Source organism: Meleagris gallopavo, chromosome 17, assembly GCF_905368555.1.
Source record: "Meleagris gallopavo chromosome 17, MGAL_WU_HG_1.1, whole genome shotgun sequence".
Taxonomy (NCBI): domain Eukaryota; kingdom Metazoa; phylum Chordata; class Aves; order Galliformes; family Phasianidae; genus Meleagris; species Meleagris gallopavo.
The window spans coordinates 5,230,586-5,247,982 of record NC_139420.1 but is presented as its reverse complement, the minus strand read 5'-3'; the positions used below and the strand labels follow the sequence as shown (position 1 = coordinate 5,247,982).

At 44.6% G+C, this 17,397-nt stretch overlaps 1 protein-coding gene across 9 annotated transcripts in view; it reads right to left on the bottom strand.

Annotated features, from left to right (window-relative positions):
- Positions 1 to 17,397, bottom strand: part of PITPNM2 (phosphatidylinositol transfer protein membrane associated 2) — a 116,310-nt gene that overhangs the window by 13,344 nt on the left and 85,569 nt on the right. For 6 of the 9 annotated variants that reach the window (XM_085238403.1, XM_085238409.1, XM_085238404.1 and 3 more), the window contains 9 exons: positions 16,681 to 16,925; positions 16,009 to 16,198; positions 14,908 to 15,027; positions 14,439 to 14,650; positions 9,765 to 9,940; positions 9,236 to 9,406; positions 6,582 to 6,731; positions 2,107 to 2,271; positions 592 to 795 (listed from right to left, as the gene is read on the bottom strand). In XM_085238403.1, the coding sequence (XP_085094529.1) occupies positions 592 to 795; positions 2,107 to 2,271; positions 6,582 to 6,731; positions 9,236 to 9,406; positions 9,765 to 9,940; positions 14,439 to 14,650; positions 14,908 to 15,027; positions 16,009 to 16,198; positions 16,681 to 16,925 (1,633 nt within the window). The remainder of the gene's footprint in view (positions 1 to 591; positions 796 to 2,106; positions 2,272 to 6,581; positions 6,732 to 9,235; positions 9,407 to 9,764; positions 9,941 to 14,438; positions 14,651 to 14,907; positions 15,028 to 16,008; positions 16,199 to 16,680; positions 16,926 to 17,397) is intronic. The other 3 variants (XM_085238411.1, XM_085238410.1, XM_085238412.1) reach the window with 3 other exon arrangements.

Here is a 17,397-nt window from a genome sequence, read left to right as displayed (position 1 = left end):
AAGAAGCCACTTCCAGAGACTTGCTATATCACAGCAAAGCATAGAGACTGACAGCATCAGCACATCCCTATGCCCAGCTCTGGTGTGCCAAATGCCCACTGGGGACAATCATGGGGGTCCATCCTAATAGTCCCTGAGTTTCTGAAGAGGTTCCTCCTGGAAGAGGAGGAGGGCATTGCTGGATCAACACGGCTTTTCCAGATCACATGTGCACCTCCTTGCAGCCACTTCTGGCTCCCTGCCTTCCCAGCTGGCAGTTCCTGGTCATATCCCAGCCTTTCACTTCATGTGCAATTCCCCAGCTTGGGTAACTTCAGAGTCTTTGCACAAAGCAGAGAGGATTTATTCTTCCATGCTCAAAAGACAGTATGAGGGCAGTGGAGGCAGAAGCGTTGCCCCAAAGTTTTGCCTAGAAAAGCTCCTGCCAGGTGTTAGCAGTGATATGACTGTCCTTTGGAACAGAGTGACAGAAGTACTTGTTAAAATGCAACCAGAAATTGCAAGTGCCTCAGTGAAAGCAGAAAGATTTCTTGCGAAGTGTGGCCACTGAGTGAGAGAGGAGGTTGGTTGGAGCAGGTCTCTCCAGAATACCTTTTCTGATGTCCATGTCAGGTATCCGAAGAGCATAGTCTGCATCCTGACTCGATGGCCCTTTGGGTTTCCTTCCCTTTGAAGGGACTTCGTGTTTATGCTGCCTGTGTCTCTTGGATGAGGTTTGGGTGGGGGATTTGTGAGGGAGTGCGAGTAGGGACAGAAGGCTAAACCCTCTACAATGGTTAAGGTGGTGTTTGGTTTCTAAAAAGTAAAATAAATACAAAAACAAACAAAAATCAAAACAGGAATCACACTTAATACAGCACACATGCTGCAGGCAACACCAGCTCCATCCTCCAAAAGCTCTTGCTGAGGAACAAAACCTCCTTCGTGCAAAGGCAAGTGTTTTCTTCCTGCAGAGGTCATCTCAAACAGGGCAGAAACCTCTGCCCGGCGCCCGCAGCCTTTCAGCAGCTCACATTTCCCTTGGGGAGCGTTATTAAGCTCGGTAATTAATTATGAAGTGAGTCATTCAAAGCCCTGTAATACAGTGTGTTGGGAATGGAGCATCTCTTAAGTTTTCACCACTTTCTGGGGCAAAAGTACAGGCTGAAGTCTTTTTGGTTTTTAAGGTTGTTTGGTTTTCAGCAGTCCCTTAGGACTTGTGCTGTTAAATTCACACTCCAGCTCAAATAAGAACAGGCTGAACTGTTAGCAAAGGCTGCTGTTCCTTATGGTATTTGCTAGAAAGTTATACAAGTTTTTATTGAAAATCAAAACTATTATTTTCTTCTCCCTTTGCTCTGGGACACAGGTCAGAACTCACTGACTCTTGGAGCTGCCCTCTAGGCTACAAAAAAGCTCAGTTTTCAGTGCCAAGTAATAAACAACCTGATCCCTTTCCCCCTTCCAGCATTATAGAAAGGCTGATTTGTCCCCTGCTTCTGTGGATCACATTTACTGATCAGCATCAAGCTGCACACCACCCTGCATTATAGATCTAGAATCATAGAACTGTTTGAGTTGGAAGGGACCCCCAAAGGCCACCTGTTCTCACTGCCTGCAGTGCACAGGGACACCCACAGCTCCATCAGTGCTCACAGCCCCATCCCCTGACCGTGGGTGTCTGCAGGGACGGGGAACCACCACCCCTCTGGGCACCCTGTGCAGTGCCTCACTGCCTTTATTGCGCTGATCCTGACTTGTTCTGCCAGACTCAGCAACAGCAGTGCACAACCATCCCTTTGGATCAACCCTCACCACACACAGCAGCCAAACAATGCTCAGAGTTATCAATTCTTATTATTTTGAACCATTTACACCACGATCAGCAGCACAGTCCAACATGCGTAAGGCAGCACTGACTCCTGTATTACCATCTGGTTCCTCCAGGGCAGACGGTAACACGCACTGCTATGACAAAACCAGGTGAACAAGTTTTTGTTATTAATGGAAAGCATACCCCAGACAGACAGACGGACAGACAGAAGCTGCGTGGCTCTGACCTGAAGCAGGCCAGCTCAGGGTGTGGTGCTGAGACAGCAGTGGTGTTGGAGGGGGTGAAACACTTACTGTTGGCTATGTTGGAAGCAGTGTAACTGTCTGCCATTCCTGAGACCTGGCTGGCAATGCTGATCTCACTGGCTCTCCGGAAGCCCCTGAACTGAGGGGCTGAAATGGGGGTGGACAGGGACGCGCTTTCCATGAAGACGGCACCATGAGACTGAACAACATCTGCTACAAAGTTGAAACAGGGAAATCAAAATATTAGACCAACAGACAGAGACTGGGCAAGATGAACTCGAGAGGAGGAAGAGGAGGAAAACAAGGCCCATAGATGCAAAAACCTTTCAAAGCTGATCTGAATGAAAAACATTTCATCGGAGCTCTAGTTTGGAAAGAAAGCAAACACCGCAGCAAGCAAAGAGGCATGCGGCTGGAGAGTGGCCTTTGATTGAGGAAAGCAAAATAATTAGCTCAAAAAACCCAACCAAATCCAAAGTGCCAAACAAAATAATCCAGGCAGACTTACTTAAGCAGCTATAACAGAAGCATGTGTCATACACACAGGTGTGAATATATACAACTTATATATATCCACAGAGACAAAATAATCAGGGGAGGGAGAACAATTAAAAACAACATTTAAAAAGGGATATTTGTTTTCTTGCAACATTTAGACTAAAATATCTCCAAGACAGAAGTGTTAATACAAAAAGTACCAAGAAAACATTTCATGCCTGGCAGGGATTAAATTTGAACTTGTGTTTTATTGCTGATTGATACAGCCAACACTCATTAAATTGAAGCAAGGGCTATTGAGAGAAAGGAGTGCTGAGCACTTACATCTTCAGGCGGTGCTGGTGAATCGGGGAGCACTCAGACTCTGTGAAAACAGAGCTTCTTTCGTACAGCTGCAAGCCTGCGTTTTAAATCCCAACCTGAGGTTTACCAAGTGTGCCTTAACCCTCTAGTACATCAATACAGAGCAGAGGATTTCAAGTCTGTGGACTGTATACATGTATCAGAGGGAAACTGCCCTCAAATGGCAAAACCAAGAGATGCTGGAAGTCAAGATAAAATCTCTGCATTTCAGTTTTCCCCCTCTACCAGTGGTACCAGCACCCACCCTTCTGCGGATGCAGTGAGGCCAAATTCTATGCCTCTGGGATATCCCTTGATTCTGCAGTGCAGAAGATTTATTGTGCCAGTACCAAGTGTACTCCGTAGCAGGCAGCACAGGTGTGACAGTAACATGCACAAGCGAAGCTACTCACTACTCTTTTAATGTTGCCCAATCTCTGCTGTACTTGAGTAGCAGCATCTGAACTTTTTTTAAGACAGGGCAAAGGTTGGTGTCCTCCTGGGCAGCAATGCCACAGGGAACGTAAGCACATTTCTCCCCCACACCAACACCCTCCACCTATTTCAGCCACTTTAGATATCCCTGGATTTGATCCCAGCATGTGGTTGACATAGGGCGTTTCTGGTTTATTTTAACACAGATCTTTTTGCTTGGGGCTACTGATCTGCTTCCTCCAATCTCTCAGTTCCCAGCATCTGTGCCCACACAAATCCTGCTGCAGCAGAGGGAAAGAGAACGTTCGAAGCAGAAACCTGTACCCACGTGTTGGTAAGAGAGTTCTGTACTCTGCAGGGAAAATCAGGCCACAAGCTGCTCTGTGTAAAAGCTTCGTGTACTGGATGATCTGAGCCACAGTGGGAGCCTGCCCTGATGATGAGCTTTGCACACTGCCCACGTTGTGCCTGAAAGGCCATTACCAGCATCACTTTCTCAGCACTTTCCTCCTCTTTTCACCTTGCCTTGAGCTGCTGGCTGCCAAGGCCATAACCAGCACCTCTGAGCCCATGTGCTAGGGTGGCTTTCTTACTGCAGAAAGCACCAGCACGAGCAGACAGCTCAAGGACAGGCTATACTTGGAGAACACAAGCCAAGCCACGGGCTGGCTGCATTCACCCACATAGGGTAAAGGGTCCAGGTCCCATTGCTGGTATCTACTGGCTGCATGAGCTGGGACAACCCTCTCAGCTCTCCAGGTTACCCCTGGCCTGTACACACTGTGAGATTCTTCTGCAATTATCCTCTTCCATCACATCACATGGGTGCCCCAGCACAGCTGTAACACAGATGATGACCATCAACTTCCCTGAACTCAGTCAGACGTGATGAGAAGCTTGGTTTTGTCTGTACTAGGAAAAGTGCCAGGCTCTGGTTTTAGCCAGCATCGACCAGTGAAGCCTGAACTGCTTTCCTCTCCCTTAGAAATAAACATCTGTGGCCTGAATTAGGAAGCAGCTGGAAGACACACTAAAGAGCACTACAACAATGCTACTCAGGAAGAAAGGCTGGGCCAAACATGGGGCTGCCTGGCCTGATCATGACACTGGCTCTGTTAGTGTATCTTCACCAAAAAAAAAAAAACAAAAAAACTTCCACAGCCCCTCCAAACCACCACAGTGTCACCACAGCAGTGATTTTCACTTGTACAAAAATCCAGTCTGTTTTAGTGTCACTGAACTGCTCAATTCAGCACTGCCTGCACTGGTGTCAGAAGCCTGCTTGGCTCTAGGGGATGGTGTGCAGTTCAACTGCAGCACTTCCGTGCCCAGCCCACCTGGGTTGCTTTCACATTTCTCCCCTTCCCCATGCTACGTTCCCTCTGTCTTTGAAAGATGTCAGTTTATAAGGAAAAGGAGGGCCAGGAAACAGCAGGGCAGGAAGCAGGGGCAGAGAGCTGCCCCTCTAGCCAGGCTCCCTCAGCCCAAAGCTGCAGCAACAGCGACTTCCAGATGAAACACTGGGACACGACTCACAGGAAAACAAACAAACAAACAAACAACAGAAACCTAACAACTTATTTCCTAAACTCTGCATATTCTTTCTACCAATTCCCTGGGGCAACACTGTTCTTGCCTTTGAGAAACCACAGGGGCTCTCTTTGAGAATGACGTGAGCAGGATGAATTAAGATTTTACTGCACTTCCAGAAGAGGTGCTATAAGAAACAAAATTACTTTTTTTTTCCCTAGCTATAGATCTTTTAACACTCATTTCTATGCTGTACTTTTTCGTTTATGGACTCATTTGTCAATGTCCTCAGTGATTGTTTTGCACTCAGCGAACGGCACCAGGCCATCCTCCTAATGTACTGCTGGCACCGAGTTGAGTCCTGGGGGTACCAGAGTGGCAGATTTCAGTATATGCTATTTGCTGTGCCACAGAAGCAGGGAGTGCCGAAAGCACTCAAAAATACATAAGGTTCAATAAAACACAAAAGCCAGCCAGCTGCTCAGCAGAGCCAGGCCTTGCCTGCATCAGTCACTGGCCAGCACTGGGCACTCTGCAATTGCTACCCTGAGATCAAGAGCCACACAGAGTGCTGCTGTCCTTATGTTTTCATGGTTGTGGAGCTCCTGCAGACCAGAGGCTGTACTTGTTGCAGTCAAAGCTAGCACTGCTCGGCCACATCGTGCTCTTGAAACACAGAGTAAAGAGCAGAGAATCTTCTGAAAGTACTGTCCTGACAGCAGGATGTATCAGATGACAGCTAAATGGCACTTCATCAGTGACCTCCAAAGGGATTAATTAATAGTACCAGATCCCTTCCCTCTGCTTTGTTACGGAACATCATAGCTAACACAGCAACTGCACACCTATCAATCACCTGCACCTTCAGAAGACACAGGAGAGCCTATCTGGAAGAGTCTGCAACGTTGCCATCCTGTATGACCACGTAACATATTGCACCGCTCATGGACAGCGATGGTCAGCTTGTTAAAAAGAAACAAATAAAATGACAGCAGAACTGGGTTCTCAATTGGGAATAGGAAAAAAAAAAAAAAGGTGAGAATGGGCGTGTGACACATGGGAAAGAAAAAACTAAAAGTCTCATTATGATCGCAGTTGTAGCACCAGCCGCCACCAGAATAAATGAGGCCATGCAGCATTTACCATAGTAGAACAAAGCAAAACAAATGCATTGAACTTTGCTTTTAAGGCAGAAGGCAAGAAATTAACTGTAAAAAGCCAACACACAGCCACCTTGGGGTCTGAAAGCCTCATTCAGTGTACTCAGCAGAGCCACAAGGACTGTCCAAACACGGAACACTCCGAAGGACAAAATCCGGTCTGACATCGCATTAATTAGACTGCTGGCCACAGCACAGAGTGGCTGAGTGCTGGGGAGCTGCACTCTGCAGACAACCAGGCCAGTCCTGTGGGATCTGCACATGAGCAAGACACCCAGAGACTCTGTGCTGCTGTGCCAAAGCCTCTTCCAGCAGCACTGCTGCCACTACAGGAGGAAGAAATGAAGTATGTGGCACCAGTCTTCCCTTCCAAACTCAGCACTGTGGTTCTGACTCATTCTTTTCCTGCTGGGTCTCCCAGACCCCAAGCAGTAATTTCACGTGGCACAGTCTGAGACACAGCATGAAGACTTCAGCTCCAGGAGGTAACAGAACGATCTCCAAAAAGCACCCCGAGAACCCAACACCACAGACAATACGAAAGTGTAGATTACACACACTCAGCAAAACCGGCACTTTTATTGGAAACATCTTGCCAATTCAGTACGGGAACGGGGATACTTGTTTCCATGAAGCTGTCCTGGTGCTGGGCAGCACCCAGAGGGCTACTTTCCATGAGGAGGATGGGATTGTTCTGGATTGTCTCAACTAGAAGCAGATGGGGAAAAAAAAAAAAAAAAAAAATACAGAAGGACAAAGAACAACAGACATGTGGCCACAAAGTGTTAACGTACAAACAATTACAACTGAGCACTTCAACTATGAGGAAACGGTCTTCAATGAAAGGACAACCTTCAAAGAGAGCAAAAGAAACGAAACATGGGTGGGTTTCCAAACAGACCCACATCAGAGAGATTGGCTGGTAGCAGATGAGAGCAAAACGATGGTATTTCAACACCAAAAGAAAAGGGAGCCTCTTCAGCAGCTTCTCCAAATGAGCTAAATCCACAAATAGCCAGGTGACCCAGAGAAAAATGAGAAAAAATAATACATGCTCCATGTGAAGATTTACTTGAATCAGACTTACAGCCTACACAGTGAGCACAGGAGTAAGCAGAGATGTGAATTTGATTCCACTCTGCGAGTTGGTTGCAGTGAAATGGGCACCCAACATCTAGTGCAGATGGCACAAGGAAAAAAATAATGGAAAAAAGTCTAAGAGTCCTGGATGGGGTAAAAAACAAAGCCAGCTATCTGCGCACGGCAATGCACACAGTGACATTATGGAACATTTTGTGCATAACTAATTGTAATAATTGAGTTTTTGAATTCCACATGATCATCAAATCATATACCTTAATTATAGCAACAATTAACTTTTCTGGAGCATCCTACAATGAGCACTTCTGTGTTATTAATGGCTTTGCAAACCATGGTCAGAACGGCCCTTCAGATAATGCCTAAATCAAGGCCATTTTTGGCTCTAATGGAAAGGAAGAGCCTGTTACTTTATGATAAGCAAATGAAGAGGTGTTGTTTTATACAGTCAGAATTTAAAGTTGCTTTTTTGGTCAGTTTTATTCATCATGTCAGAGCAGCATCTCTTACAATAACAGTTCAAACCTGGAGAGAGTTTTGAAATCGCCCTACCCTTCCTATAGCTTAGCTAATTGCCATTTCACTCTTCTCCATTACGTCATGTATAAGTTTATCTCTAAACTTAGACACAGCCAACCTAACAGAGGTGTAGGGAGGCACAGTAAATCAATGAGTTCACTGCTGTAGCACGGGATGATAACCAGAAGGCAGGTTTAAGATGTATTTTTTTTTTTAAGGCTACTTGCAGCTGATACCAAGAATATACACCCCCACAAATTTGCTTTCCAACTTGCCACAGATTCCCCAAGCTGCTGTAACTGGACTGAGTACAAATGCAGTTGTGGGTGGATCCATTTTTAAGAAGTGTTGCAGCAAGATCTTTGCTAAATTTGACGAGTGGGGTCTGCAGAAAGTATTTATTCGCTTTGCTTATTACAGATTTAAGTTTATGCCTGTTTAAACAAATCAGATCTCCAGATTCAGCAATTGAAACCATCTTTAAAGATACAGATACAAAGCAGATAATGTAAGTGGAAATTTACCAGAGTGTTAGAGGGGAATGAAAACAAACAAAAAACAAAACACACAATCCCAGTCTTCCTAGATGGTGGCTTTTGCATTTGACTCCAGTTTGCCAGCATGATTTCTTTTACAGTAGAAACTCCTAGCTACTCTGTTGACTTTAAGGAGCCTTTCACTAAATGTCTCCTAACAAGGGAAAAAAAAACAGTGAAACTGTCCTCCTTGCCCCAAAGCCCTTACTCTGGAAGGAACTAAAGCTTCAGGTGAAATGGAAAGGCCAAATTTAGTTTTGTGCGGCAGCTAAATTCCCCGAGAACTCCTTGCAGTGAGAGCGTGCATTGAAATGGCAACAGACCATGAGAGTCTAGGCACAGAAGTAAAGTGAAGATGGTAGGAAATAGAATTCATTTTATTAGATCAACTGCAGGAGCACTGATGTAATGGGAGCTGAGCCAGGGCATGGTCAGGACACAATTGTTTCAGATGAAACCTAGCCAGCCAAAAGAACATGCACACAGCCATTTTAGACATTGTTACTGCTGCAATTGGGGTAGAGCAAGTGAAAAGGCCCCTAATGGCAGAGGAGTCCTAGGTAGACTAAGTGTCTCACGGGCAAGGTGTAAAAGGCAAGGCGTTGCCAGCAGCCTGACCATCTGCAGGAGCCAGTCCTTTGGCTGGTTCCATGAAAAAACAAAGGGTACAACCAAGTGAATTATCTCATTATCTTACTGTTGACTTTGCTCCTTCCACTCTTCACTGGTCCCCTAAACACCAAGGTCCTAAAACTCAGCCAAGTTAATCACGTTCCATTCAGTCCCAACAACAAGCACCAGCTTGGGTGTAAAACATGGACCTTCAAAGGGAGCTCATCAGATTTTGACTCTCAGCAGCTGATGGCCTCTGTGTGACAAATGACAGGCATTTGAGCCACAGGGCACTGATTTTGTTGGAAAAAAAAAAAAAACTACTTTTCTGATAAATCAAGAATAAAGTTAATGTTACAGGGCCAATTCTCTTTCTTGTCATTCCCAATTGCTTTGATAACTTCATGTGAAGTTTAGACAGCTAAACAGGGATCCAAAGTGACTTACCCAGAACAGCAGAATTGCCATCACCCAGTGGGAACCTCTGGTAACGGGGAATATTAAAGGGGGGCAAAAGGTAGAACTTCCTCTCCAGAAGAGGCTCAAGGCGTGAAGCAGATGGGTCTGCAGGGTGGAACAGGTTATAGACCTGCTGACAAGCTGGTCTGAGCTGAAAGACTAAAGAGATGGAGAAAAAAGTGTTCAAGTATCACGCAGTTATTTGTCTATAAAGCAGACACTTGTTGAGGGCATTGTTTTTTTTTTTTTTTTGTTTTGTTTTTAAGTACTGAAGATTTATTAGCTCCTCTTATTCCATTTTAATCAACTGAAATATTTATCAGTACATTTACAGACTCAATAATTTTCCCAGTTTTCTTAATAGTTGGAAGTAAAGGACAAATGAATAGCATTATCAGTATTGTCCAGATCATAGGGTGACCTGATTCCTTATGGCAGAATAAACATTTTCTTTACAAATATTTGTTTTTTTTGACTCGATTACTCAGGTAACACAGCAGTTTACATCAGGACTTACTGTCAAGAGCTGGAATGACAGTTTTTCGCAGTGCAAGAACCAGACCCAGGGGAGAACCGAAGAGGAAGAAGTCAGTGATCTCAAATTCAAACTTTCCAATATTTCCTCCATCCAGCATAGTGGAGCTACTAGATCGCCTGGATCCCGGGTCATTTCTCAGAACACTAGAATGTAAACTAGAAGATCAGAAAACAACGTCAAAATTTCATCCATGTTATTTTGTCATAATTGAAGGCCAAATAAATGATTGACAGTGAGTATAATTTCTGTCTCTCCAGTGAAGAAACTGTGCCAATCAATCCACTGTGCCTCTGTACTGTACATTTACTATCCAGTAAAATGTGCCCCCCAAACAATGACCTCATTTAATTGGTATACTTCAGATTGTATAAATCCAAGCTTCGAGTGGGTTCATTAACACATTCCAATCACCTCAAAATGTTGGTTTTTGGAGGAGTCAAAATCTGGGCTGCTGCTTGTAGAACAGCCATTTCCAAGCTAAAATAACCAGCAAAGGAAAGGCACTAGAGTAACAAACGGGGGAAAAAAAGCAGATTTACAGTGATTCACTCTGTTACACACATCACTGCTGTGCTTTCTGGCTGTCAACATTTGAGTTCCTTCCATCACCTGACTCTCAAATGTTACAGAAAACTGTGCTTACCCATTTCTTCTTCATAGAAGTATTTGGACAAATGTTACAGTATTAAAAAGAGGAGAGGAAAAGGAAAATGGGAGGGGAAAGAAAAAAGGAAAGATCAAAATCTGCAAGAGGGCTTCTAACATACTCATGTACCAGATTCACATTAGAGCTTCCAAACATGTGCATAGCACACACTAGAAATGGTAATCCGAGGTAATTAACTCAGTGGCCATGATGTAAATTGCATTTATCGTGCAACCAGGACTCTCTCACCACTGTTTTTCCCTTGAGGTTACATATGCCAAGTTATTACCATTCAAATTATCCCTCAGACTTATCCCAACAACCCCAAGCAACTGTACTTAATAAGAAAGATACAGAATGTGTCCAGCTTTCTCCTTTTAGCTGTCAAATCTCCTTGAAAAATTACACTTGTGTATAGTGCAGGCTGGCCAATACAGAAGTTTACAACAAAGACTTGACGTCACATATCCGCTGGACACTAAGGAAAGGGAAACAGGAATTCTTAGACAACAAGCCCAGGAATCCACCCCCATGCTAGGAAGTGGTCTGGGATAAAACAGTGAAATAACAGATGTGTAGCACTAATAACCTGGTTCAGAAAAGGTTTTCTGACATTCTTCTCTCACCAGCCTAAAGCAATACACCTGAATTTCTTTTCCTCTCCAGATTCTGCAGATTCAGACTGCAGCCTTGCTGGGCTATCACCAGTTGCAACTGGAGAGCTGCGGACAGACTCCCAGCAGTGACTTAGCAGGGCGTTTTCAAACACTTTAAAAAGCATTAGAATGGGGTCTATAAAATATGTAGGATAAATGAATACCATAACAGCCAGGATAATAGGCTTACTGGCCTGGAGTCAGGGATGATACAAATGTAAGTCTCTACCCAGCCCCAAGACAGAATCCCAGGTGGCCACCAGTGCATGCCACAGCAATTGCTCATCGAGGCCATGTCTGACGGCAGCATGTGGCTGCCCAAGTGGGCAGTGACGTCCCACACTGTGGGGCTCATGGAAATAGGGCAGTTCATCTGTAGCTTTAGAACTTTGGCAAGCAGCACATTACTCCAGGGACAGCATCCTGCTGGCTGTCGCTCCCGAAGGGTGTTATACCTCCTCCTCGTGCCCCACTGCCATGTATTCTCTGAAGATACACACATGCACAATCACTGCGCTGTTCTCCTGGTTACCATCCACAGGGAAATAACCAGCTTACTTATGGCAGACATAGAGATTGCAAAGTCAAAACAGCGATTTCAAAAGCAAGAGGAACAGGAGGTTACAGCAGTGACAGCTAAAATGAGTATGTTCCCATTCCTGTGATGTGAACAAGCCTCCCTGAGATCACACTGCTGGGATGTGAGATGCTCAAACAGATTTAAAAACAAGCCACCTTCGGCGAAGCTACAATTATTTTAGCTGTCAAGACTGCAACACAATTTGCTGCATGTAAGGAGTACAAAGTTATTCAGAATAAGTTCAGCACTGCTGAAGACAGGGCAGCAGTGTGATCAGAATAAACACACAACAGAAAGGATCCTGATGGCAGATGTGTTGCAGCAGGGCAGGTACAAGGCTTTTTGCATATTCACTCATCTTCCCATGGCATGTTTTTGTGGGGAATGGAAGAGAATGAGAACAGTCACACTGCTAAGCAATTTGGATAGCTCCTCTCATTTTACTGGAATCCTGATAGTCTTTTCTGCAATCAGAAGAAATGAGAGCCAAGGGGAACTCTGAATCCATCATGCTCCAAGCAATATACAGTGCCCTGTTCTCCCTTTAAAAAGCAGCAGATGTACTGTGTGCATTAATTAAACAAGAGCTTATGAATTTCAGAAGCAAATCAACTCATTTACAATAATACAAGTACAGCACAGCCAGAAATAATGTAGTTGTGCAGAAGGACTGAATTTAAAAATAAATGTGTGATTGTAATCTCCAGATGCTGCTCTGGCTTGCTGGGCATTATCCCAAAGAAGAGAGTTGATCTGATACATGAATAAAAAATTAGTGTCTTTGGCACAAGTTGAAATCTGCAATAGGCACGGAGAGAGAAAGGCCCCGATATGCCAGGCTGCCAGAATGCTGTGCCCATTAGGAAAACTTGGCTCAGTTCTGCCAGTCTCCTGCACAAAGCTGAGTAGCATCAGAGCTTGGTTTTCATATGGGAAAATCATTATTTAATGACAGAGAGACTGAAGGGGCATTCAGCCAATGACTGGGCTGATATGATCCCTGCCAAGAGGAAGGGGTCAGCCCCTGCAGCCTGGACCAGAGAGGAGAGATGCAAATGGAGCTCATGCGTTTTTCCAGGATAAATCTTGTTACTGAGCTTTGGGAGAGGCTCATTTTTGACTCAAGTTTTAAAGGTTGATTTTGAAAGATATAAAAGCCCCAAAGTAGTAAAGGTGCCCTAATCCATCAGCACCCTGAACACTGACAGCCCTTTCCAGGCTCCCCTCAAATGCATTCCAATGGGAGCTGGCACACTCCTTAAGAGATAGAGCATGAAAGACTGGGATAAAGCTGTGAAAAGACAGATGGCACTGCACAATCCCTTCGCCATTCCAGGCTCACTGCCTCTGCTAAACTAGATGCAAAATGCATCAAGATGCCAGCTCACTTTCCTGTGCTCAGCTTGTGCTCCTGAGGTCAAGAACATGGAAGAGAAAGTACGTTTCTGCATGACTCCTGTACTACAGGAGGCTGTTTCAATAAAGTATGAACAAGAGACTGATTGTCTTTTATTAACCTGCTAGGAATAGCTGAAAAGCTTATTGTTTTGTCTTTTGTAAATGCAGTTACCTTCTTGAAAATAGAAACTCTGTTCTGCTATGAATCTTTTGCAAATGGGCCCCAGACAAGGCAGAACAACGTGAGCCCCTCTGCTGGGGCAACAACTGTAAGTAATTGAGGAGAAGCAGAAGAGTGGGATGAGATTTCAGCTCAGCATGTGGCAAAAGGAACAGCACTGAACATAGTTACAATGCAGGTAATGGTGTTTGACTGGGGAGACGTTGGTCCCCAATGCAGGGGATGTGGAGGGAAGAGGATTAGGAGAATGATGCAGTTCCTCTGGTCCTATAGGAGACAGAGGCATGGGCTGTCCAGTTGCACAGGCTGAGGGAAAGGATTCAACCAGAAAAAGCCTCTGATCTTACAGAAGCAATCCCCAAATGATCAGCAGCAATGGAAAGACCACTATGAAAATTTTATCAGTTATGTTAACAGATACATTTGTGAAAGCCCATCTGAAGAAGCTTTGCAATGTGATACTGAGAGCTTTGATAGTGAGTAACAAATTTGAAATACAACCTAGGTACAATGAAATACAACCTAGGTACAATGGAGCAGCTCTGGCAGAGGACAAAACCCAATCCATTGCTCCTGCTTCATGTAATGGCATGGGTGACTTTGCCAAATAGTCACGTAGGACAGCAGAGATGAACCAACTAGCCAGTGAGGGGCTCACGATGACTTATTCAGAGCATGTGACTGACCTAGCAGAAACCTATTACTGTGATAGGAAAGGGCACTGCAGTTCAATCTCACACTTGAACTAAGCTAAAATTAAAGAGCACTCTACTCGTGACAACAGGTCAGCTTTTGGAGATGCTTTGAAATTAAAACAATACCAGATTCACAATTCTGCTTCACTCTCTTCACTCACGCTGTTAACATATGTGCCATATGACCTCCACGCTGCAATTGCAGCACAGAAAAAAGCAGTTACCTGACTGCCTGGGCTGTCAGAAACAGGATAAAGAGCTGTTCCATTGTCATATTGATGCAGTAGAGCAGCTGGATTCTCTCACTGCTGCTGAGTAAGGGTGCTGATAGTTTTTTTTGTATATGCAACATACTCAATGAAATCTATATTCCCCTAATCTAAAATAACACTTTCCTCTACCTTCCTTGACACAGGATAACAAAGCAACATTCGAGGTTCACAGGTGCACCATCTCAGCTCCGGAGCACTGCTGGCTCTGTTCCTTAGAAATCTTACCTTGAAAGGAAGGCTTGATGCTGCTTTATCGTGTCCAGTTCGTAGGTTGACGAATCACTCCTCTTCCGTGGCAGCTGCTTCTTTGGATCCTCTCCGTTGCTACGGGGAATATCAATGTTGCTCCTGCTGAGGTGTCTGCTGGCTTCCAGATTAGAGCTGCTGGAGCAATAGCTGTTGTTCACTGTTATTCCAGGAGACAGCAGGTCGGTATCCTGGGAATTGAAATACATGGACTTATCACTCTGACAACTGAATCATCCACATTATAACCTCCTCCTTCCATCCTTTTCAACCCATCTACATAAAAATCTCATTCAGAGCAAAGCCCACCGAGTCCTGGGATTCAATACACTAAGACACACCTGCTGGTCATCAATTACAAAGACAGACTTTGCTGTTTTATATAAAGATGCTCACGAAAACCAGGGGCTGTGGCCAGCAGACCTATTCCCAGCAGACACAGCATTACCTGGACACTCACAACACTCCCTCTTCGACTGCTGTTTTGGCTCTCAGACACAGTTTGATTGCTGTAGCATAAGGCATCAAATCCCAGAATTCCTCCAACACAGTCCCCGACCAAACAGACCTGAAAAAGGCAACAGAGATGGGGGTGGGAAGAGCCCTTTGACTTCAGTTCAGAGATGGCAGTTAAAAGGAGCACTGGATTATACTTGGAAAAGCTGCTGTAATAGGATAACCAGTGTTTTTAACAGTAAGACTATTCTGCCAGAGAACATCCGCTCATACCCTGGAGACTCTTGCTAGCCAGCACAGCTATCATGTTATGCTTTTTCCCCTCTGCCAACCAGAGCAAGGTGAAAGCAGCACAGAGGCCATCTATGGCCCTAAGTCCAGGGTCAAAAAAGCAAGCCTGAATCCTCCTCACCAGCTGCCCACACCACCTTAGGCAAGCTTTGCTGTGCTTCTATTCCCTGCTTGTGCTGTCAGGAGATAATGCTGTCCTGCCTCCAAGAGCATTCAGTAGATAGGCACAATACAGCTCTGAGGGCTCTCAGAGCAGAAGGTGGCTTTTTGCATCCCTGGGGCTGGGAACGAGCTCAGGGTGGATAATATGCACAACGTGCACAGCCTGTTCAATAGCTCAAATTCCACTTGGGCTAGAGAGTCACTCTGCTCACAGGAGTGATGCTCAGTGATGGTATTTTACAGGACACAGGACTTGTGCCACCTCGAAAAAGAAACCTGTATTTGTGACAGACAACTCCAGTGAGAGCTGCTGAAGGTCCTTCAAAAAGGGGAACACTCAAACATCCTTGGTTTGCAATGGGAGTAACAAAAGTAGCATTCCTGATTTGGAAAAGTGTGTCACGCTGAAAACTGATTAATTTCACAGCTTTGTAGCTTCATTTCTCAATACAAGCTGACTTTAGTTTGAATCCCAAAGGTTCAAGACAGAGCGTAAGCAATAATCTCTCTCTTTCAGAAAGAAATGGAAGCACGCTTATTGCAGCTCAACACTTTTGTGATTCCATCCGTCCTGAGAAATGAATGAAAAGAGCTTCAGAAGGAAATTGCTTCACTTGCTCTTCCTTTCGTTGTGGCTCACCTGGCCATTGAATGACATGCCCTCTTGGGATCTGATGAACTCGCTGTAGGCCTGGTTGGCCCTGACGATCACTGTGGCTACTGCTTCTTGGTACTGAGGTGATGATGTTGCTAGCAGAGGGAGGGCAGCAAGGGGAATATGATCCTGGCTGTTGGACAGGCAGCCTTCATCATAACTATATGGGCTGAGGCTGGATAGAGCAAGAGAGATTGGAAATACTAAGATACAGAGTGGGGAAAACCATTTAGAAGCAGTAATTCAGTTGTGAGGACTGTTAAAAAAAAAAAAAAGCCACAAGACGGAATGGCCATTTATTCCAAAGTGAACACATAAGAAATTTAATAAGTCCTTCCCTCCCATCAAACGTAAATCTTCAAGGACAACACCTTTACATGGATAGAACAACCCTCAGACAAGGAACTAGGGCCTCAGTATTTATTGGATTAATTAGAGTAAATCAATCACAGAAGTCTTGCTGCATGATTACTGTATTCACTGCAGCTAAGTATGAAATTGACATTGAATGCTTCTCTAGTATATTAATGAGTGCACTGTAGTAGCATGGTCAGAACTTTCAATGTGCAGAGTATTTAATGAATGCCAGATCAAAAAAGAAAATAAAAAAACAAGCATGAAATTTTACACGTCTGAAAAAAAATAGCATCAACTTACCTGGACACCAGTGAAAAGGCTTCGGAGCAGATGGCTGGGCAAGGGACTAGCCTGATGGCAATGTGTCCAAGAGCAGCTGGGTAATGTACCCTCATTACTGTGTCAAAGACAGTTGTGATGGTGTTGACATCCCCTTGCTTAGAGCTCTGATCACCACTTCCCGAGTCTAGGATGTTCCCTCCATGGAGTACTAAGAGGAGGACATGGATTTTACTTGGCTGCATTAATGGCTGCACTGATTCATCCTAGGTGGGAATGAACAGAGCAAAGTAAAAAGGTTGGTTTTGCAAAGAAATTATATTTGTTCCACATGGATTTTAAGGAAATTTTATCACCTTTTTTCCCCCAAGCTCATACATGGTACTTACAACACATGCACTAGTTAAATAGGTTTAAGACTTCAGATTTGCTTATAATGTTGGCAGAGAGGAACTGAAAAGAAAAAACTTCCCCATAAAAAAGTTCCCCATAACCAAGGGGCTGGCCAACAACTGGCTCGGTGGCTGCTATACAGACACACCACAGGTTTGTATAGTGGCTGTCCAGGTCGTTCTCTTATGATGTTGAATAAATTCCTTGCCTTAAAAGACAGGTTGCAGTTTGCATCTGTACTCCAGGAAGGTTCATTGTTAAGTTTCCCATCAGAACAGCTCTCAATCTGATCCTGATGCCCTAAGAGCAGGTCCAAGAACATCCATTTGCGTTGGTTACGTGTTA